The sequence below is a fragment of the Mobula birostris genome, chromosome 1, assembly GCF_030028105.1.
Source record: "Mobula birostris isolate sMobBir1 chromosome 1, sMobBir1.hap1, whole genome shotgun sequence".
Taxonomy (NCBI): domain Eukaryota; kingdom Metazoa; phylum Chordata; class Chondrichthyes; order Myliobatiformes; family Myliobatidae; genus Mobula; species Mobula birostris.
Window position 1 is genome coordinate 149921831 of NC_092370.1, and position 27486 is coordinate 149949316.

General features: G+C 41.6%; 1 protein-coding gene across 6 annotated transcripts in view; it reads right to left on the reverse strand.

The window, feature by feature from the left end:
- The window catches only part of numb (NUMB endocytic adaptor protein), a 272755-nt gene that overhangs the window by 142139 nt on the left and 103130 nt on the right, over positions 1 to 27486 (reverse strand). For 4 of the 6 annotated variants that reach the window (XM_072263789.1, XM_072263746.1, XM_072263761.1 and 1 more), the window contains exons 3-4: positions 11782 to 11924; positions 3192 to 3266 (exon numbers count right to left, since the gene is read on the reverse strand). In XM_072263789.1, coding sequence (XP_072119890.1) covers positions 3192 to 3266; positions 11782 to 11907 — 201 coding nt within the window. In that variant the 5' untranslated portion in view covers positions 11908 to 11924. Of the gene's footprint in view, positions 1 to 3191; positions 3267 to 11781; positions 11925 to 23773; positions 23943 to 27486 lie in introns of all 6 variants that reach the window. The other 2 variants (XM_072263756.1, XM_072263780.1) reach the window with 2 other exon arrangements.

Consider the following 27486-nt stretch of genomic DNA (forward strand, 5'->3'; position numbering starts at 1 on the left):
CTTCAGGAAGGGGCAGTGCTCATGCTCCTATCTACAATAATGGTGTTGAGGTTGAGAGCTTCAAGTTCCTGGGAGTGACCATCACCAATAACATCCTGGTTCAACCATGGCAGAGGTCATTGCTGAGAGAAAGTCTCTATTTTTCAGGAGGCGAAAGACATTCCGTATACCCCTATCAACTCTTACACATTTTTAATCAATGCACCACAGAAAGCATCTTACCTGGATGTATAACGGCTTCGTATGGCAACTGCTGTGAAAGTGACAAGAAACTGTAGGGAGCTGTCATCATGACTCGGTATATCACAAAAACTAACCTCCCCGCCATGGACTCTGACTATATTGGCTGTTTTACTAATAGAGTGAGAAATATAGACAAAGACCCTAACCACCCTGACATTCTCTTTTCTCCTTCTCCATTAATAAGATACAAAAAACATAAAAACACATACCGCAAGGTCAAGGACAACATCTATTCCACTGTTAAGACTACTAAAGAGACAAGTTGGACTATTGACCTCACAATCCACCTCAGTACGATCTTGCACCTTATTGTTTACCTGTATTGCCCTTCCTCTGTATATCTACTTTATTCTGCATTCTATTACTGTTTTACCTTGTTCTATCTCAATGCCCTCTGTATTGATCTGCTCTGTACGAGCAGCATGCGAGACAAGTTTTTCCACTGTATCTCTGTATATGTGACAACAACAAAACAAATCCAATTCCCAATTCCAAATGTAGGCAGCAATGGATTGAAGTGGTAATGGAGAATATGCATATCCACAGTTAACGTGACTATAGTCATTGCTTTGATACAAATCATATAGATCCATTTTAGCTTTTGTGAAGTGGCACTGGGGCACACTGCAGATTTACTCATTGGTATTAATTTGATCAAGAAAGTATTACTCCTTCAATAACATTATATCAAAGGCAGCAGAAATGAAAATAAACTAGCAGCAATCAAAATTTAAATAATAGTCAAACCTGAACAGAAAGTTCTAGGAAAAAATTATTGGAATAGCACACACAATTCTCTAACTTCAAATTCCCCCGTGTTGCATTGTTTGCGTCAACACCAAACACAACCTCAGGCAGCCTGCAAGTGTTGCTTCAGATTCCAGTGCAAAAATGGTGTGGCCACCATGTTCACAGAACAACAGCAAAACAAACCCTGTCCTCCCTACCACCCACAAAAGCAGAGACACAGACGGTCCTCCAACCCCAAGACCGGATGTCTTCAGCCTCCAGTTCACTCAGACTCAGACTCTCTGGGCCTTCAACTTCTGTTGTGGACTTACAGAACAGGTTTCTGGCCATAAAGCCTCGACTTCCAATCGACCTTCTGCATCGGCTCAGGATTTGCCAACAATGATAAATGAGGACCCTGGATGTGGACCCTGAATTCTAGGGCTTTTACATCAATGATCGAGATCCCAAATACTACACCTCGAACTCCAGTGTTGCCAAATCACATACCGGAGGGAGGGTCACTGTTACTTGTGCCTCCTGGCCACATGGAACTCCGATCCCAGAAGATGCCGTCGACTCGCTGACCTGGAGGGTGGTGTGCCACCATCACTGGTCTGCCAGTCTGACATACAATCACGGCTGTCCTTCGTCTTACATTCATGTCACTGACCTTTGAATTCTGAGCAGGGGCCTAGATTCCTAACTGAGCTCGAACTACCCATCTCCCTATCCCTAAACACAAATCTGACACTCAACTCTCCTCTATCCTCAAAACCATCTTACGAGCCCAAGAAACAATTAAATCTGAGCCATGACCTCAGAGACCACAACTCGGCATTATCTTCATCATAAGGTTTTCATACCGAAAGTCCTCAGCTTTATTTACCCCAAGGGTCACCTGTCAGCCTCTGATGCTCCAAAGGAAACAGTCCCAGCCTGTCTAGCTTCTCCTTCTAACTCAAACCCTCCACTCCCACAGACGTCCTGGTGAATCTTTTCTGCACCTTTTCCAAGTTAATCATATCCTTGCTTTTGTAAGGTGACCCCCAAGTGTGCCCTCACCAACATCTTGTACACTTGCAACTCCTTTACTGAATGCTGTCAGGGGAGACGTAGCAGAATACATTGTCAGCTGAAGCTTACTGTGTGTCAAAAGGTGCAAAGGTGAAATTTCCACCATACTTCTGTTTTCTCTTTCAGTGGAGATTCTATTCTTTTTCTCCTATCATTTAACATTATTTGGCCAAAAATCAATTAGACTGCAGGTAATCTGCCCCTAACTCCATAATACTCCACATCAAATGCCATCTATTTAGCCTACATAACTGGTAACTTCCTTCTCCTATCCACAATGCTTATTTTCATTAACTTAGTACTAGCTGAAATTTTTTATCTATATCTTCACTTCATCGTGCAATTTGTAGCTTACTGAAGATACAGTTAACAAATGCTTCAGTCACACATCATTATCTGTAACACCAATTCCACAATCTACTACCACATTGCAAAGTCACTCATTTACCACTTGATGTCTGACCAAGATCGAAGTTAGTAGTAACAAAGCCAAAGCCAGTTACGTTTGCAATCCTAAAAATATTTTACATAACAGCATACAATCAGTGAAACTCTACATACAATTGCACCTCAGTATTTGATTTCCATAAGTATACAGTTTTATATTATGGCACTGCTGTAAACTACAATCTACATAGAAAGTGATTGATTCAATCCTTATTCCATTAAATACCATCTCCAAGTAACACAGTTTTGTTGTGTCTTACTAATATGACTCCACAGAAGATTCTGCTAAGGATGTGAGCATAAGGCTTCCTTGCCTTAGCAACAAACTAACACCAGTGGAGATATGAAGTCCTAGAGTCCATGTCTGTCTCTGCAAGATGGGGAATGCCATGCCACAATCGTGGGCAAGAGGAGAAATAATGATGCAAAAAAATTAAAACAAAACCATTTTTGCAGCCCATTTAGCTAGCACAGATAAGATGCTACATTAGTACTGCAGCATGCAGTGGTATACAAAACAAACCTGAACTATTTCATGTACAAGAGTCAGCGACCATAAACCATGACGAAGTGCAACACCAAGCTAGGAGCAGCAAACTACAAAGAACATTAGTTAAGCAACATAAAAGTTAGTACTTTCTGATATGATGTGCAATTTTTAAATGTTATGTGCTGTTCAAAATGTATATACATACAGATTTCAGTTTCTTTACAGCTTCCTCACAGATGTGCATCCCTCGAGATTCATCTACCTCCACATGGCCTAAGTACTGAAAAGGAAGAATGCAAGTTCTGATTAGTCTTAAAATAATCTCACATCATACAAAGTTTATGCAAAATCCTAAGAGACTCCTCACGGAATTGCTTCCCATTGAGCATTTATAACAGATGAATCAAGGTACTTCACTATCTGCAATCTCAATAGCTATAGGTTCAGTTCAACCAACAGGGAAGAGAATCAATGATAGCTTCTGCTCAAGATCACAAACACACACACTTTAAACAAAGGTAGTGTTGGGTTTGATTGTGATAACACAACAGCTGAATAACCAGTTGAAAAAAGGGTAACTACTTAGTCAATCTATCAGGAGATTGCTCACATGAGTGCAACTCTGTGGCTAACGAAAGCTATGCCCACAAAATAGAATATCACAAGAGAATGACACAACCTGAGAACGTGGAGACAAGTATACACAACATTTAACCATCATCTGGATGTGCACTTGAATCAAGGTATAGAAGGCTACTGACCAAGTGCTGGTAAATTGAATTGGTAAAGGTAACTGCTTGATGGTCATACATGCATTCCAGATTTCAAGTTCTCATTAAATATTACAGATCCTAATTAAACTTTTCTTCACAGATAATGCTGAATATTGAGAATTTACAGTTTTAATTTTAAGTTTACAGTTCTTTGTTTTCATGCATATTTTCCATCTATTTTCTGAAAAAAAATTAATAAATTCTGTAAGTTCCCACATTCCCATTTACCCTTATTTCATATAATACATTCTGAGAAATGTCTCATCAATGCCTTTTCAAAAGCTAGGTGCAACAGATTCACTTGTACTTGTCTACGTAACCTTCTGAAGTTCACTAAAAAGAGTCAGACACTTCTTTAAAAAACTAAACCTCACTAATATACCTTATCATACGATGATTTTCTAGGTTTCTAGTTATAATAATGGAACTACTGTTAGCCTATCTGGTTCATAGATTTACACAACACAGAAAGGTGCCCTGATAGCCCATTTTGATCATGCCAACTATATTGAACCTTTATGATAATCTATTTGCCTACATTAGGCTCATACCTTTACGGGCATTTTCTATTCAAACGTCTTTCAATGTTTTAATTCTACCTGCTTTTTTTTTTAAAGATAAAGATTAGCTTTATTTGTCAAATACGCCTGGAAACATCCAGTGAAATGAGTTATTTGCATCAATGACAAAACTAGTCTGAGGATGTGCTGGGGGAGTGCACAATTGTCATCACACTCCCGGTGCCAACACAGAATATCCACAACTTACTAACCCTAACCTGTACATCTTCTGAAATGTGGCAGGAAACCAGTGCATCAAGAGCAAACCCACGCAGTCATGGGGAGAACACACTCAGTAAAATCAGCAGTGAGAATTGAACCCCAATCATACAGCTGCCATTGCAAAACATTATGCTAACCATTACCAACTCCTTTGGCAACTGTTTCTAGATCACAACATTGTGGAAAAACTTACCCCTTAGATCTCCTTTAACTTTCTCCACTTTCACCTTAAACTTGTGCCCTCCAGTTCTCCGCTTTCCTACCTGAAGAAAGATTCCAGCAAACCTATCCATGTCCATCATAATTTTATGAACACTTATAAAGTTACCACTCAGCCTCCTACATTCCAGTAAAAACAAACCCAACCAATACGATCTCTCAACATAATCATGACCTTCCATTCCCCAACACTCCGGTGAATCAAGGGTGCCACAGTATGTAGTGATTAGTGTGAAACTATTACAGCTCAGGACAGAGTTTGGAGTTCAGTTTCACCATCCTCTGTAAGTTGTAGGTCACAGATGTGTTTCCTCTGGGTGCCCTGGATTCGTCCCACAGTACAAAGGCATTCAAGTTAGCAGATTGTCCTGTGATTCGGTAAGGGTTAAATGAAGGATTGTTGGGCAGTGTGGCTTGTTGGGGCATCAAATCCTGTAGTGCGTTATCTCTCAATAAATTTCTGCTCTTTCTGTTGTGATCACAACCTTCTTTTTAGCACGGCAACCTAAACTGTACAAACTCTTAGTGTGATTTAACAAAATTTTACACAACTGCAATATGACATCCCAACATTTATAGTTGATGCTTCAGTCTATAAAAGTATATCAAATGCCTCTTTTCACTACTGTACCCTCCCATTCAGGGAACGATGGACTTGCAGCCCAAAGTATCACAATGCACCAACATTCCCTGCCATTTCGTCAATATGTCCAAACAGAATTTGATCTCCCAAAGTGTTACCTCACTTGTATGGATTAAGTTCAAACTGCCACTGTTCAGCTGATCCATGTCGTACTGCATTCTTAGACACCCATCTTCCCTGTCTATACTCCACCAAAGAAAAATTACACCACAGTACAAGGCTTTTGGCCCATGATTATTGTACCAACCTTTTAACCTACTCTAAGATCAATCTAAACATTCCCTTCTACATAGCCTTGCATTTTTCCAACATCCATCCTTAAATTCCCCTAATGCATCTGGCTCAATCACCATTCCTGGCAGGGCGTTCAATGCATCCACCAATTTCAGTATAAAGAACTAACTCTGACATTCCCTCTATTCCTCCAGTTACCTTAAAATTATCAGAATCAGGTTTAATATCACCAGCATATGTCGTGAAATTTGTTAACTTTGTGGCAGCAGTACAATGCAATAGGTTTTAAGAGGTACATTTAATGTCAGAGAAATGTATACAATATACATCCTGAAATTCTTCTTCTTTGCAAACATCCACGAAAACAGAGGAGTGCCCCAAAGAATGAGTGACAGTTACAACATTACAAAGTCCCCTCCCACGCACAAGCAGCAGCAAGGCAATGACCCCTCTACCCCCACCAGCAAAAGAGGATCAGCACCCTCCACTGAGCACTCAAGTGTGCAGCAAAGTATCAGTAAAGAGACAGACTTGCAGTGACTACTCATTCACCCAGGGACTACTCATTCACCCGGTCATTCGACATACCACAGGCTCTTTCTCCCTAATAAGGGAAAAAAAGAGGTGTCCCTGTTTCACAGCGAAAGGAAAGACAAACAAACAACTCGCTGATTTACAATGTCAATAATAAGAAGCTGTTCCTGAATCACTGAGTATGTGCCTTCAGGCTTCTGTACGTCCTTCCTGACTGTAACAATAAGAAGAGAGCATGTCCTGGGTGGTGGGGATCCTTGATGATGGAAGTCGCTTTTCTGAGGCACTGCTCCCTAAAGATATCTTGGGTAATATGGTGGCTATGTCCCATTCTATTAGTCATTTCTGCCTTGAAAAAAATTCTCTGGCTATCCACTCTATCTATACCTCTTATACTTTTTGTACACCTCTAACAAGTCACCTCTCACCCTCCTTCGCTCCAAAGGGAAATGCCATAGCTTACATAAGCTATCATCCCAAGACAGCCCTCCAGTCCAGGCAACATCCTGATAAATTTCCTCTGCACCCTCTCTTTAAAGCTTCCTATAATGAAGTGACCATAATGGAAAAGAATATTCATGGTGTAAAACAGCTGTAACATTATCGCTCAGCTGTTGAACTCAATCCCGTCTAATGACAGTTTTGAGTGATCTAAGGATGTGGACCCCAAGATCCTTCTGTTCCTCCACACTGCTAAGAAACCTGCCTTCAACCCTCCATTCTGCCTTCAAATTTGACTTTGCAAAGTATATCACTTCACACCTTTCTGGGTTGAACACCATCCAACTTCTCAGCCCAGCTCTGCATTCTATCAATGTCCCATTGCAAACTACAACAACCCTTTGCTAAACCACTCTTCCACCCTCAACCAAGTCATTCATAAAAATCACAAAGAGCAGGGGTCCCAGAACAGATGCCTGCAGATACCACTGGTCACTGACCTCCAAGCAGAATACAGTTGATCTACTACTATCCTCTGTCTTCTATAGGCAAGCATATTCTGTATCTATACAGCCAGGTTTTCCTGGATACCATACCATGACCTGAGGTCCTTTAGCATCTGCCGGACGATGCTGAGGATGTTCTACGAGTCTGTGGTGGCCAGTGCTATCATGCTTGCTGTTGTGTGCTGGGGCAGCAGGCTGAGGGTAGCAGACACCAACAGAATCAACAAACGCATTCGTAAGGCCAGTGATGTTGTGGGGATGGAACTGGACTCTCTCACAGCGGTGTCTGAAAAGAGGATGTTGTCTAAGTTGCATGCCATCTTGGACAATGTCTCCCATCCACTACATAGTGGACTGGTTGGGCACAGGAGTACATTCAGCCAGAGACTCATTCCACCGAGATGCAACACAGAGCGTCATAGGAAGTCATTCCTGCCTGTGGCCATCAAACTTTACAACTCCTCCCTTGGAGGGTCAGACACCCTGAGCCAATAGGCTGGTCCTGGACTTATTTCATAACTTACTGGCATAATTTACATATTACTATTTAACTATTTATGGTTTTATTACTATTTATTATTTATGTTGCAACTGTAACGAAAACCAACTTCCCCCGGGATCAATAAGGTATTAAAACGACTATGACTCCTGACTTTTGGCATGAACCTACCATGGAGAACCTGATCAAACACCTTACTAAAATCACTATAAACCACTGCTCCACCTTCATTAAAGTGCTCAATCATATCCTCAAAGAATTCAATCAGGCTCGTGAGCCATGATCTGCCTCTCGCTCACAAAGCCATACTGACTATCCTTAATTAGACTATGCTCTTCCAAATACTTGTAAATCCTGTCTCTAAGAATCTTCTCCAATAATTTGCCCACCACTGAAAAAAGACTCATTGGTCTATAATTCCCAGGATTACCCCTACTCCCTTCCTTAAAGAAAGGAGTAACATTACTACGCTGCAATCATCAGTGGCCAGTAAGGATGCAAAGACAACCACCAAGGGCATAGCATTCTCTTTCTTTGCTTCCTGAAGTAACCCAGAATATAACCAAATTTTGTGTCATTTGTAAACTTCACAATCAGGGTACATACATCACTTACAGGTCCCGCACCAATCACTGCAATACATCACTTGTAACAGACTTCATGACAGAGAAAACAACCACATGAATATCCCGTATCCTATCAACAAGCCAATTTCTGATCCAGTTTGCCAATACACCTTGGATTCCCTGTGCCTTAACTTTCTGAACCAGTCTACCATGCAAGATGTAGTCAAGAGCCTTACTGAAGACTACATAAACACGTGAACTGTATACTTCAATCAATATTCTTCATTACTGCCTTAAAAAAGTGATCAGATTTGTAACACATGACCTCTCCTACACAAAATTTGCTGACCCCTGAAGTTCTCTAGTTTTAAGTCTAAAACTAACTTGGGTTAACCAATCTAAATCGACATTGTATTCTGAGGCTGTGCCCTCTGGTCCTAGACTTCCCCACTAATGGAAATATCCTATCCACATCTGCCCCAACCAGGCCTTACAATATTTGATGAATTTCAGTGAGATGCCCCTACATTCTTCAATTCTCCAGCAAGTACAGGCTACATTTCTCACACATCAACCTTTTCATTTCTGTGTTCATTCTCATGCTTCGATTACTCCAAGTATGGTCAGGCCAGCATTACATCCTTACTTTTATATTCTCGTCCTCTCAAAGTGAATGCTAACATCGCATTTGCCTTTCTCACTACCGACACAATCTACAAGTGAAGCTTCCAGGAAATCCTGTACTAGTATTCTGAAGTCCCATGCGCCTCCACTTTCTGAATTCCCTGTTTATAAAATAATCTATGCCTTTATTTCTTCTTCCAAAGTGCAGGAATATACACTTCCTTGCACTATACTCCATTTGCCTCTTCTTCGCTCATTCTCCTAATCTAAGTTCTTGCGCAGACTCCTTGCCCCGTTGCCCATCTTTGGACACAAAACCATCAATTCTGTCTTCCAAATCATTGACATATAATGTGAAGTGGTCCCAACATTGACCCTGAAGAACACTACTAGTCACCTGCAGCCAACTAGGAAAGGTCCCCTTTATTCCTAATCTTTGCCTCCTGCCAGTCAGCTAATCTTCTGTTCATGCTAGTATCTTTCCTGTAATACCAAAGGCTCTTATCTTGTTTAGCAGCCTGTGTGGCACCTTGTCAAAGGTCTTATGAAATTCAAGTAAATAACATCCATTGACTCTCCTTTGTCCATCCTGCTTATTATTTCCTCAAAGATTTCCAACAGACCTGTCAGAGGCAAGATTTTCCCTTAAGGAAACCATGCTGACCTCAGTCTATTTTATCATGCTACCCTGAAACCTCATCCTTAATAATAGATGATAATAGCTTGCCAACTACTGAAGTCAGGCTAACTGGCCTATAATTTCCTGTCTTTTGCCTTCACCCCCCCCCCCACCCCTTAAAGAGTGGAGTGACATTTATGGTTTTCCAGTCCTCTGGAATCATTACTGAATCTAGTGATTCTTGAACGATCACTATAAATGCCTCCACTAAGTTCCGGTGTGGTTGGATGGATTGGCCACTCTGGGTCCAATCAAAGGTGCATTTGTTCGTCTTGTAGTTATTTTAATGATCGCAAGTCACTGCTGGATGCCCAGAACATCAAGTACTGCAGGACTATCCCATCAGTCAGTTGTCCAATAGCGATGGAGTTGCACTGACTGCTTATCGTTCTGTTGTTCCCTGGACTTGTTACGTACCGTTGTGCCGAGACAGTAGGAGTGATTGTACTGGTCACTGTTGGACAATGGTAACATAGAATATTGCAAGGTCACCTCGGATGCAAAGGCCTGTTGCAGATGCCCAAGGGAGGAGAGCTGAGACGGCGTGGGAGACAGCAGAGGTCTCTGTGGGGCACACTGGAATCTGTATTGAGTTGGACCTGGACCGCCACCCCACCCCCACCTCCTTCAGAGCTGCTCTCCAGTGTTTGCTCAATGGAAGAACAAGCTGAACCAGGACAATCTACAGTCAAGCCACTCAGGGACTTCAGCTATTTTTTTTCTTTATGTCTGCATGTATCCACTTTTATATTAATAGTTTGCTTATTTTAATACTTAATTTTTTCCCCTTGTTGCATCTGGTTGTCTTCTGTTGATTTTTAAAAGCTTCCCAATCCTCAACTTCCCACTTTTTTTTGTGATACTGTACAAAATACCGCCCTTTTGGTTTTATGCTGTCTTTTATTTCCCTTGTTAGCCACAATTTGCACATCTTCTTGAACAGTGGTTCCCAACCTTTTGTATGCCACGGACCCCAACCATGGCCTCTGCACTCGGGTAATCATGCTCTTTCTCTCCTGAAGGTGAGAGTTTGTTGCTAAGAACTCAAATCAAAGCAACACTGCAGACTGTAACATCGAAACAGTGAGAGATGCTGGTCTCCCTCTCACTGTGGCAGGAATGGTATCCTTCTCCCCCTTGTTAGAAAGAGAGAGCTTGTTGAAATGTCAAAGTGTTGGGATGGTCACTGGTTTCCATTGGTCTCCTTGGGGGCTTTGCTGTGGTTGCATGGTAGGTAGTGGGACTGATGCTCTTTACTGAAAAAAGTTGGGGGGGGGCTGATGCTTTTGCTGCTGCTTGTGTGTGGGACAGGGAAAGGGGGGCTTTGGGGTTTTTACAATTTATCTATCATTCATTCTTTGGGTTTTTTCTGTTTCATGGATGTCTGCAGAGAGTAAGACTTTCAGGTTGTATATTGTATACATTCTCTGATATTAAATGGAACCACTGAATCATTAACCAAGGAATCTGTGGACCCCAGGTTGGGAACCCTTGCTCTAGAATGCTTCTTCTTTGGGATTAACCAATCCTGCTCCTTTCAAATTTCTCCCAGAAACTTCAGCCATTGCTGCTCTGCCGTTAACCCTGATAGTATCCCCTTCCATTCCATTTTGTCCAACTCTTCTATCTCTATAGTTCCCTTTAGTCCACTGTAATACTCATACATCTGATTTTAGATTGTCCCTCTCAAACTGCAGAGTGACTTCTATCATATTATAACTTCCTAAAAGTTCCTTTACCTTAACCTCCCAAATCTGGTTCATTGAATAACCAATCCAGCATTGACTTTTTCCTTGTGTACTCGACCATGTGCTGCTCTAAAAAGCCATCACATTCTTTCTCGAGAATGCTTCTGAAATGGCGTTTCAGAGCAGCACCAACCTGTTTACCCTAATCTACCTGCATGGCCATAGTAACATTGCCTTTTTTACATGCCTCTTCTATAGCCAGTTGTAATTTTTACCCCACATCCTACTGTTCAGAGGCCTGTATATAACTCCCCATCACGGTCTTTTTACCCTTGCAGTTCTAATCTAATCTAGTTAACTCAAGGACTCAACATCTTCTGATTTTATGTCACTTAAGGATCTGTGTTTTTTTTTAAAAAGCAACAGAGCCACCCCCACCTGCCTGCAAAGCAATACAGCAAAATATTCAATAACATCCTGAAGTGATGGAGCCCCGCAGTTATTTCTGAAATTCTGACATTTTGCTGGTTCCATAAGAATCTTTTTTAATCCAAACACAAACAAAATCATTGAATTTAGTTAAATAAAAGTTCAGACAAGACCTCACCTTAACTTGGAAACTACATTTGCCACCACGGACTGCTTCTTCATCCGTCTGCCACTGGTGCGGACGGCTTGATTCAGGAACATATACATCTTTCTTGCGCCTAAAACTCTGTCGCAACTTGTTCATTTTTAACCACCAACTTCCTGAAACACAAGCGTAAAAATTTGCATATTACGTGGAAACCATAGAAAGGGTGCAGAGGAGATTTACAAGGACGTTGCCTGGTTTGGGGAGCATGCCTTATGAAAACAGGTTGAGTGAACTCAGCCTTTTCTCCTTGGAACGACAGAGGATGAGAGGTGTCCTGATAGAGATGTATAAGATGATGAGAGGCATTGATAGTGTGGATAGTCAGAAGCTCTTCCCCAGAGCTGAAATGGTTGCCACAAGAGGACACAGGTTTAAGGTGCTGGGGAGTAGATAGAGGAGATCTCAGGGCTATTTTTTTTTAAAACGCAGAGAGTGGTGAGTGCGTAGAATGGGCTGCCGGCAATGGTGGTAGAGGCGGATACATTAGGGTCTTTTAAGGGACTTTTGGATAGGTACATGGAGCTTAGAAAAATAGAGGGCTATGGGTAAACTTAGTAATTTCTAAGGTAGGGACATGTTCAGCACAACTTTGTGGGCCGAAGGGCCTGTATTGTGCTGTAGGTTTTCTATGTTTCCATTAAGTTTGACCCACTGAAAGTAGTGTTATTCCTTTTTTGTAAAAGCAGTAATTATTTCTCCAGCACAAATAACTAAATTAACAAACTAAAATCAGAACAGATTATCATTGATTTAAATGACATGAAACAAGTCATTTACACTAATGAATTCAAAATAGCAAAATGACTGTACCAATTACTCATCTAATCTTCAACACTAATTCTGATGTATTTGTGCATATGAAAATCCAGTGCAACTCCAGATCAAATAGCATAGCTGCAATCACAGCAAAACGCTTTAGCTATTGCATATACAGTAGACTCTGGTTAATTAGGCCATTGCTTAATTGGGGTAGCTGCTCAGTGTGCTACTTAATTGAGACAGGAGACTCTTGCTGAACAGTTTCTAACTAGCAACAGTCAGGTGCACTTGTGTAGCCATTAACACTATACCGTGCTTACAGTGAAGAGTTTTTAAATAGTGTCAATTGTGTGTGTGTTATGTTATCCATTCCCATCAACGGATGCTGATTCAGGAAAGTACGTCTGAACATGAGTTACTGAACAGACAGGATGCCAGGAAATTTATTGTTGGATTATGACGCCATTCATGCTGGAAGGCAATAAGGCAGCCCATTAGCTGCACTAGACATCTGCACTGATTTTGTTAATTCACAGTCAAAAGAACATGGCAGCATATTCCTCAGTTGAAAACTATTAGGAACTAATACAGTTTTATAGTGCTATAGTAATATTAGTAATATTCTAATTGGTTCTATATTTCATTTAAATATATATTGGTTATTCAGTTAACAGCACTTTGTCTTTTTAACTTTTTGCATGAAGCTTCGGTTAATTGGTGCAGTCACTTAATTGGGCCAAAATGTACTGATAACGATGTGTCTCAATTAACTGGGATCCACTGTGTCTTATGTAAATTATAGTTATTTATTATTATGAATTCCAATATACTGCTGCCACAAAACAACATATTTCATGACATATGCCAGTGCTATTAAACCTGATTCTGATAAGGCGACCAGACTGAACACAATTATTCAATGTGTAGTCTAACCAGGGTTTTATAGAGCTGCAGCATTTCTTTGCAGGTCTTGAATTCAGTCCCCCGATTAATGGAGAACACACCATGGATTATTATTAGGTGTGAGGTATTATACTTTGGAAGAACAAACCAAGGTAGAACATACAAGGTAAACGGTAGGGCACTAAGGAGTGCAGTAGAACAGAGGGATCTTGGAATACAGATACAAAATTCCCTAAAAGTGGCGTCACAGGTAGATAGGGTCGTAAAGAGAACTTTTGGTACATTGGCCTTTATTAATCAAAGTATCGAGTATAAGAGTTAGAATGTTATGGTGAGGTTGTATAAGGTATCAGTGAGGCCGAATTTGGAGTATTGTGTGCAGTTTTGGTCACCAAATTACAGAAAGGATATTAATAAGGTTGAAAGAGTGCAGAGAAGGTTTACAAGAATGTTGCCGGGACTTGAGAAACTGAGTTACAGAGAAAGGTTGAATAGGTTAGGACTTCATTCCCTGGAGCGTAGAAGAACGAAGGGAGATTTGATAGAGGTACATAAAATTATGGTGGGTATAGATAGTGAATGCAAGCAGGCTTTTTCCACTGAGGCTAGGGGAGAAAAAAACCAGAGGACATGAGTTAAGGGTGAAGGGGGAAAAGTTTAAAGGGAACATTGTGGGAGGCTCCTTCACACAGAGAGAGTGGTGGGAGTATGGAATGAGCTGCCAGATGAAGTGGTAAATGCGGGCTCACTTTTAACATTTAAGAAAAACTTGGAGAGGTACATGGATGAGAGGTGTATGGAGAGATATGGTCCAGGTGCAGGTCGGTGGGACTAGGCAGAAAAATGGTTCGGTACAGCCAAGAAGGGCCAAAAGGCCTGTTTCTGTGCTGTAATGTTCTATGGTTCTATGGATAATTTTAACAACCGTATCAACTTGCATGACAACTTTGAGGGATCTATGGACGTGGACCCCAAGATCTCTCTGTTCCTCCACTCTGCCGAAAATCCTGCCATTAACCCTGTATACTGTTTACAAATTTGACCTTCCAAAGTGAATCACTTCACACATTTTTCTGGGTTGAACTCCATCTGCCACTTTTCAGCCCAGCTCTGCATCCTGTCAATGTCCCACTGCAACCTAAAAAACACCCTGCACAACTCTACCAACCTTAGTGTCATCTGCAAACTTACTAACACGCCCTCTACTTCCCTATCCAAGTTATCTGTAAAAATTACAAAGAGCAGGGGTCCCAGAACAGATCCCTGCAGAACACCACTGGTCATCAAGCTCCACGCAAAATATGCTCCATTGAGTACCACTCTCTGCCTTCTATGGGCAAACCAACTCTGCATCCACACAGCCAAGTTTCCCTGGGCCCCACGCCTCCACACAAATCCAGTGCTCAAGTGTCTTGTCACATTCTCAAAGAATTCAATTAGGCTCGTAAGACATGACATGACCTGCACAAAGCCATGTTGACTATCCCTAATCAGATTATGGTTTTCCAAATGCTTGTAAATGCTGTGTCTAAGAGCTTTTGCCAATAATTTGCCCACCAATTCCCAGGGTTATTCCTACTCCCTTGCTTGAACAAAGGAATGACATTTTGCCATCCTCCAATCATCTGGTACTACTCGAGGATGTAAAGATCATTGCCAAAAGTGCTGCAAACTCTTCCCATAGTAACCTGTGGGATAGTCCGTCTGGCTCTGGGGACTTATCTATCCTTACGTTTTTTCCAAAGCTCCAGCACCTCCTCTTTCTTCACATTGATATGTTCAAGCAGGGCAGCGTGTTTTGTGCTATCCTCACAAATGTTAAGATCTCCTTCACTGGTGAATACTGTATTCATTAAGGACCTCCCCGCTCCAGGCACATGCTTCCTCTACTCCTGATTGTTTCTACCCTCACTCTGGCCATCCTCCTGCTCTTCACATACATGTCGGACATCTTGGGGTTTCTCTTCATCCTATTTGCGAAGGTCTCTTCATGCCCCCTTCTAGCTCTCCTAAGTCCATTGTTCAGCTCCTTTCTGGCAACCTTATAACTCTCTACAGCCTGTCTGATCCTTGCTTCCTAAACCTAAAGTAAGTTGCCTTTTTCTGCTTGACTGGATGAGCCACAGCTGGTCAACCGTGGTTCCTTCACCCTACCATCCTTTTTCCCCTTTTCTCTGGCAACATCTTAAAAGTCTTCTGCACTCTTCCCAGTTTAACTACATCGTTCAGACAACAGGGTAACCAAAGCTGTACACAGTACCCAAAATCTGGGCTTACCAACAACTTACTGCAACTGCAACATAATGTTTCAATTTTAATATTCATTGCCCTGTCCCACCATACATTCTTAACAAGTTTCTTTCAGATTGGAAGCATGTGACCAGTGAGATGTCAGAGATATTAATGATTTGGATAATAGGGTGATACTTAATACATCAATTTTCAGAAGACTAGCTGGCCATGGGTGATGAGGATCCAGTGGGGCTCCTGCAGGATACAGATAGGCCAAAGGGTATAGCAGATGGAATATAACGTGGGAAATTAAAGTATTCACCTTACATAAACAAAAGCAAGGCACCTGCATGTCTTTGGACATGAATCCCTAAAGTTAACATGCTGGTTCAGCAAGTAACTTGAATGGCAAATGAAATTTTGACTTTTTCCTTGTCTGTCACCTTGTTGCAATTAGTTGTACAAGTTGGGCCTCTCTATTTAGAGGAAGATAAATTTGTGGCAGGGATGAGGCAACTGCACGCCCAAAAGATTCTTAGGAAGGAGGATTAGGAAGGAGGCTGGATGGATTAAGAATACTGTCTATACTGGCTAGAGTTTAGAGGAATAACAGGTGAATTAGAGGATGATAGAGCTGAGGATGAGCCAGCAGGTTTACAAGCTGATGATGGATGTAACATGAATGTAAGGAAGGACAAGCCAATGACTCTGTACAATTGCAGACAGAGTAAAGAGCTAAGTTGTACCACAAAGGCAAAATTCAAAAGGGCGAAGAATGCAGGACTGAAGGTGTTGTAATTAAATGCACGTAGCATTCGGAATAAGGTGGACGAACTCATGGCGCAAATAGAGATTGGTCAGTATGGCATTGTGGGCATCACTGAGTTGTGGCTGAAAGAAGGCCATAGTCGGGAGCTTAACATCAAAGGATATACTTTGTATTAAAAGATAGGCAGGAAGACATAGGCGGTGGTGTTGCTCTGTTTGTAAGAGAAGGAATTACAACTTAGAAAGAGGTGACATAGGGTCAGAGAATGTTGTGTCTTTCTGGGTGGAGTTAAGAAACCTCCAACCAGTAGCCAAGATGTGAGGTTAAGATTGCAAAGGGACCTGGAAAGGGCCTGTAATAAGGGTAATGACACAATTGTAAGGGGGATTTCAATATGCAAGGGGATTGCGAAAAATCAGGTTGGTGACGGATCGCAAAAGAGGGACTTTGTTGAATGCCTACGAGATGGCTTTTCAGAGCAGCTTGTGCTTCAGCCGACTCGAAGGAAGACTATCTTAGATTGGGTGTTGTGTAATAACTCAGATCTCATTACAGAGTTTAACGTAAAGGAACCCTCAGGAGGCAATGATCCATAATATGATTGAGTTCATACTGCAGTTTGAGAGGGAGAAGCATATATCACATGCATCAGTATTACAATGGAATAACGGGATTTACAGAGGCATGAGAGAGGAGTTTGCCCAGGTGGATTGGAGGATGATATTGGCAGGGATGATGGCAGAGCAAAGCCGGCCAAGTTTCTGGGAATAGTTCACATATCTGGGAATAGATATGTCCCACAGAGGAAGAAGTTCTCAAATGGTAGGGAAGGCAACCATGGCTGACAGGGGAAGTTGACTGCATAAAAGCCAAGGAAAGTTCATACAAGGTAGCAAGAGTGATTGGGAAGTTGGATGATTGGCAACTTAAAATCCAACAAAAGACAACTAAAAAAGCAATAAGGGAAAAGATTAAATATGAGGGCAGACTAGCCAATAATATGAAGCAGGATACCAAAAGTTTTTTCAGTTATATAAAGAGTAAAAAGGTGAGAGTTGATATTGGATCACTGGAAAATTATGATGGTAAGGTAGTAATGGGGACAAAGAAATGGCAAATGAATAATGGGTACATTGAATCAGTCTTCAATGTGGAAGACACTAGCAATGTGCCAGAGGTCAGTGAGCAGGCGTGAGTGCCATTGCTATTACAAAGGAAAAAGTGCTAGGCAGACTCAAAGGTCTCAAGGTGATAAGTCACCTGGACCAGATTGTCTAAATCCCGGAGTCCTGAGACAGGTTGCTGAGGAGATAATGGATGCATTGGTCATGATGTTTGAAGAATCACTTGATTCTGACATTGTCCCAGAGGACTGAAAAATTTCAAATGTCACTCCACTCTTTAAGAAGAGAGGAATGCAAAATAAAGGAAATTATAGACCAGTTAGCCTAACCTCAGTGGTTGGTAAAATGTTGGGAGTCTATTATTAAGGATGAGGGCTCAAGGTTCTTGGAGACTAATGATAAAATAAGTCAACCTGACAAATATGTTAGTGTCCTTTGAGGAAGTAACAAGTAGGTGGACAAAGGAGAGGCAGATGATGTCATTTACTTGGATTTGTAAATCATGTGGCTGCTTAACAAGATAAAATCCTTTCACATTACAGGAAAGACACAGGCATGGATAGCAGAATGGCTGACAGGCATAGGCAGCGAATGGGAATAAAAGGAGCCTTTTCTGGTTGGCTGCCAGTGACCAGTGGGGTTCCTCAGGGGTCAGTATTGGGACCACTGCCTTTCACATTGTTTGTCTCTGATTTAGGTAATGAAATTGATGGCTTTGTGGCGAAGTTTGCGAGTGATATGAAGATAGGTAGAGGGGTAGGTAGTGCTGAGAAAGCAATGTGATTACAGCAGGACTTAGACAAATTGGAAGAATGGGCAAAAAAGTGGCAGATGGAATACAATGTTGGGAAATGTACAATAATGCACTCTGGCAAAAGGAATAATAGTGTGGACTATTATCTAAATTGGAGATGGTTCAAACATCGAGATACAGTGGGACTTAGGAGTCCTCATGCAAGACTCCCAGAAGGTTAATTCACAGGTTGAGTCTGTGGTAAAGAGTCTGTGGTAAAGAGTCTGTGTCTATGCAATGTTGGTATTTATTTAAAATGGGAATAAAATATAAAAACAAGGAGATAATTCTGAGCCCTTATAAGACACTGGTCAGGCCACATTTGGAGTATTGTCAACAGTTTTGGGCCCTGTATCTCAGAAAGAATGTGGAGAGAGTCCAGAGGAGGTTCACGAGGCAATGAAGGGGTTAACACATGAGGAGCGTTTGACAGCTTCGGGCCTATACTCGCTGGAATTTAAAAGAATGCGGGGGGGGGGGGTGTGGTTGGGGTGAGAAGGGGATCTCATTGAAACCTACCGAATGTTGAAAGGACTAGATAGGGTGGATGTGGAGAGAGGAATGTTTCTTATGGTGGGGGTATTCAGTACAAGAGGGTACAGCTTCAAAACTGAGGGGCAACTTTTTAGAACACAGGTATGGAAGATTTGTTTTTAACTAGAGAGCAGTAAATCTGTCGAATGTAGTGGAGGCCAAGTCCGTGGTTATATTTAAGGCGGAAGTTGATCATTATCCGATCGGTCAGGGCATCAAAGGATATGGCGAAAGGGCAGGTGTATGGAGTTGAGTGGGTGTGGAATCAGCCATGATGGAATGGCAGAGCAGACTCAATGGGCTGAATGGCCTAATTCTGCTCTTGTGTCTTATGGTCTTGCTCTTTAAAACTTAAATTTTTAAAGAGACTTGAAAAGTCGATGTTTCTCTGGTTAGGGTTCCAATCTGAAACAGAGTTCAGAAAAAAAATTCTTTGCCCAGAAAACTGCATACTTTTGATTTCTCTGTGCTGTTGAGGGTCAGTTGCCAAGTGAATTCAAGAAAGTTTTTGGTCACAAGAGACATGAAGATTGAGCACAAGATGAGCTTGAGGCACTGGACCACCGTGACCTGATTCTAGAGAGCAGTGAGCAGCCAACTGATGTTTTCCATTTGTTGTATTTTGAGCATGTTGTCATGGAAACACTGCATTCAGAGTTATAATCACAACTTGAAAACACACCATCCACCTAAATGAATGCATTACAAAATGACTGATTTAATACAATAATATTTTCCACCAACTGCCCCCAAACTGTTAACAGCATTGTATAGTCTAGTCATTATTTTCTTCTAGATTGCCGCAAAGAATAAATGTATAAAAACATCATCTTCATCTTAAACTAATTGCTGCTGATATATTTCAGATGCTCATGCCATAAAACCTCTCACCACTACCACAGACCACAGGTGGTGCCAATTCACTTGGGGTTACAACACAAAGTAAAGATCGAAGGTCAACAGGATATTTTAAAATAGTTATCTTAAAAAAGGGCTTCTTACATGTCACCACAAAAAAAAACATCTGTGCCAAAGAATAGATAACTAAGTTGCCCCATGATAGCAAAAATATTGTTTAAGGAAGGACTGAGTATACAGTTGACAGCACACTTCCTCACTGTTAGTTGTTTATGGATTCCAATTCCACTCCACTCCACTCAAAGTGGAGCCATGCAATGTAGGTGGGTCTTTCTTTTGGATAAGCTATCAACTGAAGCTTCATTTACTCCATCAGGGATGTAAGAGATCCTAATGTGGCAACCAGTATAAAGTGTTTCTAGTTGCTGCATTACAGGAAGGACATAGCAGTTTTAACGGGTTCAAAGGAGTTTTATGAGGATGTATGCAGCCCTCCATTTGGTAGACAGGTCATATTTGTGTGATCATAAAGAAATGCTGATGATGTTAGAATTTCAGAAGCGTGTACCTCCAGAGTCAGATTGTGGATCTTGGAAGGAAGCCAAGACAGAAAATCCATTGTGTCTATTGCAAGAAGCGTTTTGCTGTTCAGGGAGCATTTATATCCTTTCAAAACTCAATGGAAAGCATCTTGTAAATTTTATCTGTTGGAATGAGTACAAGTGCTTGGACAATACAAAGGATACTAGAAATGATCAACTCCTTTAAGAACCTGCTTCATGAAAGCACTTTAGACCACAAGTATAGGAGCAAAATTAGGCCATTTGGCCCATCATGTCTGCTCTGCCATTTTATCATGACTGATCCAATATTCGTCTCAGCCCCAATCTCCTGCCTTCTCTCCATATCCCTTCATGCCCTGACCAGTCAAGAACTTATCAATCTCTGCCTTAAATATACATAAATATTTTGCCTCCACAGATGCCTGTGGCAAAGAATTCCACAGATTCATCACCCTTTGGCTAAAGAAATTCCGCATTTGTTTTAAAAAGATGCCCCTCTATTCTAAGGGTGTGTCCTCTGGTCTTAGACTCTCCCACCACAGAAAACATTCTCTCCACATCCACTCTATCAAGGCCTTTCACCATTCGATAGGTTTCAATGTGGTCACTCCTCATTCTTCTGAATTCCAGTGAATACAGACCCAGCGCCATCAAATGCTCTTCAATGACAAGCCATTAATTCCTGGAATCATGGTGAACTTCCTTTGAACCCTCTCCAGTTTCAGCACATTCTTTCTAAGGTAAGGGAACCAATTGAAGAACATAAGAACATAATTAATAGGAGCAGGAGTAGGCCATCCGGCTAACTGAGTCTGATTCGGCATTGAATAAGATCATGACTGACCATGGACTCATCTCCACCCACCTGCCTTTTCCGCATAATCCTCAATTCCCCTACTATTCAAAAATCTATCCAACCTTGGCTTAAATATATTTACTGAGGTAGCTTCCACTGCTTCACTGGGCAGAGAATTCCACAGATTCACCACTCTTTGGGAAAAGCAGTTCCTCCTCATCTCCATCCTAACTTTACTCCCCTGAATCTTGAGGCTATGTCCCTTAGTTCTAGTCTCACCTACCAGAGGAAACAACTTTTCTGCCTCTATCTTATCCCTTTCATAATATATGTTTCTGTAAGATCTCCTCTCATCCTTCTGAATTCCAGCAAGTAGTCCCAGGCGACTCAATCCCTCCTCATAATCTAATCCCCTCATCTCTGAAATCAACCTGGTGAACCTCCTCTGCACGCCTCCAAAGCCAGTGTATCCTTCCTCAAATAAAAAGATCTGAACTGCATTCAGTACTCCAGATGCAGCCTCACCAGTACCCTATAAAGTTGCAGCAATACCTCCCTACTCTTAAATTCAATTCCCCTAGCAATGAAAGTCAACATCTCATTTGCCTTCTTGATAGCCTGCTGCACCTGCAAACCAACCTTTTGCAATTCATGCACAAGCACTCCCAAGTCCTTCTGCACAGAAGCATGCTGCAGTTTTACCATTGAAATAATAATCCACTCTTCCATTTTTCCTTCCAAAGTGGATGACTTGCATTTACCAACGTCGTACTCCATCTGCCAGACCCTTGCCCACTCACTTACTTTATCTATATCTCTCTGCAGGCTCTCCATATCCTTTGCACAATTTGCTTTTCCACTCAATTTAGTGTCATCAGCAAAATTAGATACACTACACTCGGTCCTGTCTTCTAGATCGTTAATGTATATCGTGAACAGTTGCGGGTCCAGCACCGACCCCTGCAGCACACTGCTCACTACTGATTGCCAACCAGAGAAACACCCATGTATCCCAACTTTTTGCTTTCTATTAGTTAACCAATCCTCTATCCATGCTAATACATCACCCCCAATTCTATGTATCTTTATCTTATGGTAAGTCTTTTATGTGGCACCTTATCGAACATCTTCTGGAAATCCAAGTAAATAACATCCACCTGTTCCCCATAATTCCCTCCAGGCTTGACAAGAAGCTCAGAGACCTCAGCCTTCACCCTGCCTTGTGCAGTTGGATCTTGGACTTCCTGTCAGATTGATGGCAGGTGGCAAGAGTAGGCTCCTTCACCTCTGCCCCTCAACATAGGAGCACCCCAGGACTGTATCCTAAGCCCCCTCCTTTACTCTCTGTATACCATGGCTGTGTCACCACCCACAGCTCCAAATTTGCAGACAATACTACATTAATTGGCCTTATCTCAAATAATAATGAGGCAGCCTACAGAGAAGAAGTCATCACCCTGTAACAGTGGTGTCAAGAAAGCAACCTTTCCCTCAATGTCACAAAAACAAAGGAAGTTGGTTATGGACTTCAGGAGAAACAGAGACAGGCTCAGCCCTATTGACATCTTATGGATCTGGAATTGAGAGGGTGAACAGCTCTAAGTTCCTCGGTATACACATCACCAAGGACCTCACATGGTCTGTACATAGCTTCTTTCATCAGACTGATTAATTCACGCTGACACAATGGTATTTCTAAGCTATATTGACTGTACTGTTGTATATCTTACTGTACATACAATTTATTTCAAATCACAACAGTGCCTCTTTCACCTCAGACGACTGAAGAGGTTTGGTATGGTCCCCCAAATCCTAAGATCTTTCTACAGGGGGCACAATTGAGAGCATTCTGACAGGCTATATCACTGCCTAGTATGGGAACTATACTTCCCTCAATTGCAGGACTCTGCAGAGAGTGGTGCGGACAGCCAAGCACATCTGTGGCTGTGAACTTCCCACTAGTCAGGACATTTACAATGACAGGTGCATAAAAAGGGTCCCAAGGATGATCGGGGACCCAAGTCAGCCCAACCACAAACTGTTCCAGCTGCTAGCATCTGGAAAATCGTACCGCAGCTTTACAGCCAGGACCAACAGGCTCCGGGATAGCTTCTTCCATCAGACTGATTAATTCACGCTGACACAATGGTATTTCTAAGCTATACTGACTGTACTGTTGTACAGGTTTCCCCTCGCCATCTGAAGGTAGAGCGTTCCTATGAAATGGTTCGTAAGCCGGAAGGTCGTAAAGCGAAGAAGCAATTACCATTTATTTTTATGGAAAAAATTTGTGAGCGTTCGCAGACCCAAAAATAACCTACCAAATCGTGCCAACACATAAAACCTAAAGTAACAGTAACATATAGTAAAAGCAAGAATGATATGATACATACACAGCCTATTTAAAGTAGAAATACTTATCTACAATCATTGCCCGCACTGTTCTCCATAGCGAAAATCTCACGCAAGCGCTGACAGAAACACAGCGCAAGCACTTTCGGCAAAAACACGGTGCAAGCGCTCTCCAGTAACCTTTAAGCTATGAAGCTGCCAAATCATACCAAATAACACCTAAAAATACACAGCCTATATAAAGTAGAAATAATGTATGTACAGTGTAGTATCACTTACGGGAATTGGGAAGACATTGAGCACACTGATGAAGGTGTGTTAGGCTGAGTCATTGGAGGTTTGGGTGGTGCAGTGGCCCCCACCCTCCAGGCAGCGACCCGATACCGATCCGATACCGATCCGTGAAGCATGCAGGGGTACAGCGGCAGCCGGGACGCACCCAGCACATCTTTAAGAAAAAAGCCAAAACAAACAAGCTAATTAATTAGGTGCCGCCCGGCACGTAAATGTCAGCCCAGATCAGAGGCGACGCCTATTATTAACGCCACTGGTGACGCTGTCCTTAAGCCTCTACTAGTGTACCATTCAGAAAATCCGAGGGCACTTAAAGGTGTTGATAAGAAAACACTTCCCGTTGTGTTTCGTTCACATCCAAGCAGTTGGAACACCCAAGTGCTTTTTTCTGAGTACATGAGCAGATACTTTAGTCCTCTTGTTGAAAAATATTGTAGAGAAAATAACCTTGATAACAGGTGTCTTGTGATTGTCGATTATTGTGCTGCTCATCCGCCTGCCATTACCGAGTATGGCAGTAACATTTGTGTTGCGTTCTTACCGCCGAATACGACATCGTTGCTGCAGCCATGTGACCAAGGCCTAATAGCCACAATTAAGGCTTACTACACACAAAATGTGATGCATTTTATTGTAAGTGCTATTGACAGAGAGGGCAACTCCGAAGCATCTTTGCAAGAGATCTGGAAAGACTACAATATAAAACTGGCAATCGCCAACACTGGAGATGCTCTTGATAGGCTAACTGTCTCGATGAGAAATGGCGTTTGGAGGAAACTATGTCCCGAAGCAGTGAACGATTTTAAAGGCTTCGAACCATCAACAATAACTATCGACAATAGTGAGCTTGGCTAAGGAGGCAGGGTTTGTGGAAGTTGATGAAAATGATGTTGAAGAGGTTTTGGCATCCCATGACCAAGAATTGACAGATGAAGAGCTGATGCAATTGCAAGAGGAAAGGATAACAATTGAAACCAAACACAGTAGCGAAAATGAAGTCATCCAGGGACTGAACGTGAAGCAGTTGCATGAGATTTTCGCTGCGATTGACAGCGCTGCAATGATTGCAGTAAAGTATGACTTTTAATTTTGAAAGGGCACGTAGGTTTAGGGCAGGTTTGCAGGATGTTTTGAGTGCTTACAAAGAACTGTATGACAGAAAAATGCGCGAGGCTCAGCAGTCAAGTATACTGTCATTTTTCAAGCCTTGCACATCAGCCACAGCAGATGACCAACCTCGACTTTCGACATCGAGGCAGGCAGACATAGAAGATGATGACCTGGCTGCCCTATTGAAAATAGACTATGATGAGATGACACCCCAGTCTCCTCTACCTCCCACCACCCCAATTTCCGAAGACTCATCCTAACACACCGTCCTGATTTCCATAAGTGAAACTACACTGTACATACATTATTTCTACTTTATATAGGTTGTGTATTTTTGTGTTATTTAGTATGATTTGTTATTTGGTATGATTTGGCAGCCTCATACCTTAAAGGTTAGTGGAGAAAGTGCTTCTGCCGAGAGCGCATGCGTGAGATTTTTGCTGCGCTAGACAGTGCTTCAATGATTACTTCATATAGGCTGTGTATTTATCATATCATTCCTGCTTTTACTATATGTTACTGTTATTTTAGGTTTTATGTGTTATTTGGCATGATTTGGTAGGTTATTTTTTGGGTCTGGAAACGCTCAAAAATTTTTCCCATATTAATAAATGGTAATTGCTTCTTCACTTGACGACATTTCGGCTTACGAACCGTTTCATTGAAACGCTCTACCTTTGGATAGCTTTAAGCATTTTCCCAAATACAGATGTTAAACTAACTGGCTTATAGTTAACTGCCTTTTGTCTACATCCTTTTTTGAACAGTGGCATGACATTCGCCATCTTTCAATCTACCGGGACTTGCACAGAGTCCAGAGAATTTTGGTAAATTATCACCAAAGCCTCAGATATAATTTCTGTCATTTCTTTTAGTACCCTGGGATGCATTCCATCAGGACCAGGAGACTTGTCTGTCTTTAGGCCCACAAGTTTGCTCAGCACTTTCTCTTTAGTGATAGCTACTGTATTGGAGGTCCTCACCTGCCATTGCATCCATAATATCTCTCTTCAACGTGACAACCAACACAAAACAGTCGTTCAAGGCTTCATTACCCAATACCAATTCCCCCTTCTCGTCCTCCAAGGGACCCATGTTCACTTTGGCTGCCCTTTTCCGCTTTATATAACTATAAAAACATCCTATCCGTTTTTCTATATTGCGCTAGTTTATTTTCATAATCTAGCTTCCCTTTCTTTATTGCTTACTTAATAGTTCTTCGTTGCTTTTTAAAATTTTCCCAATCTTCCAATTTCCCACTATTCTTGGCAACTTTATATGCACAAATTTTTAGTTTGATGCCTTCCTTTATTTTCTTAGTTATCCACGGCTGGCTCTCCCCACCCTTATTGTCCTTACTTTCAACTGGAATATATTTTTTTTGAGCACCATGAAAAATCTCTTTGAAAGTCTTCCAATGTCCCTCAACTGTCCCACCATATAGCCTGTGTTCCCAGTTTACCCTATCCATCTCCTCTCCCATCCCACTGCAGTGTCCATTGTTTAGGCACAATACATTAGTTTAGACTGAACTATTGCACACTCAATTTGTATGAGAAACTAAATCATACTGTGATCACTCTTTCCAAGAGGATCCCTAACTACAAGATCGCTACTTTTATCTGTCTCATTGCACAGGACCAGATCCAAGACAGCATGTTCTCTTGTCGGTTCAATAACATGCTGTTCAAGAAAGCTATCATGAATGCATTCTATGAATTCCTCAAGACTGCCTCAACCAACCTGGTTCACCCAACCTATGTGCAAGTTAAATTCTGCCACGATAACTGCTGTTCCACTTGTACATGCTTCGGACATTTTTCGGTTTATTGTCTGTGCCACTGTAATGTTATTATTTGTGGCCTACAAACAACTCCAACCAGTGATTTTTCCCTCCATTAGTATCCCTAATGTCTACTCAGATGGATTCAACATTCTGCTCCTTAGATCTTATATTGTCTCTCACCATCACCCTGATCTCATCCTTAATTAAGAGTGCTACCCACCTCCCTTACCTTCTTACCTACCCTTCCGCATTACCTGATATCTTTGAATATTTAATTCCCAATCCTTTCCACCCTGCAACCACATTTTTGTAATGACCACTAAATCATATCCCTTTATCTTGATTTGTGCCACAAGTACACTGACCTTGTTAACAAATACTATAGGCATTCAGATAAAGTGCCCTTTAAAATCTAGTAATCTTTGTCTTTTATGCACCTGACTTTTCTGCACTCAACCCTTACTTGTCTATTTTTTAAACTTTTGCTTTTACTTTATCTTTATCCACACTTTTCTCTTTCAATTTATCCATTCTTCTCCAAACTGTTGAACCTCCCCCCCTGCTATTTTGTTTAAGATCCTATCCACAACCCTAGTTATGCAACTTGCCAAGATCCAAGTCCCATCATCGTTCAGGTGGAGCCCATCCCAGTGGAACAGCTCCCTCCTTCCCCAGTACTGGTACCAGTTTCCCATGAATTCATACCCACTTCTCCCACACCAATCCTTGAGCCACACATTTAACTCTCTAATCTTCTTAACCCTGCGCCAATTTGCAGGTGGCTCAGGTAGTAATCCAGAGA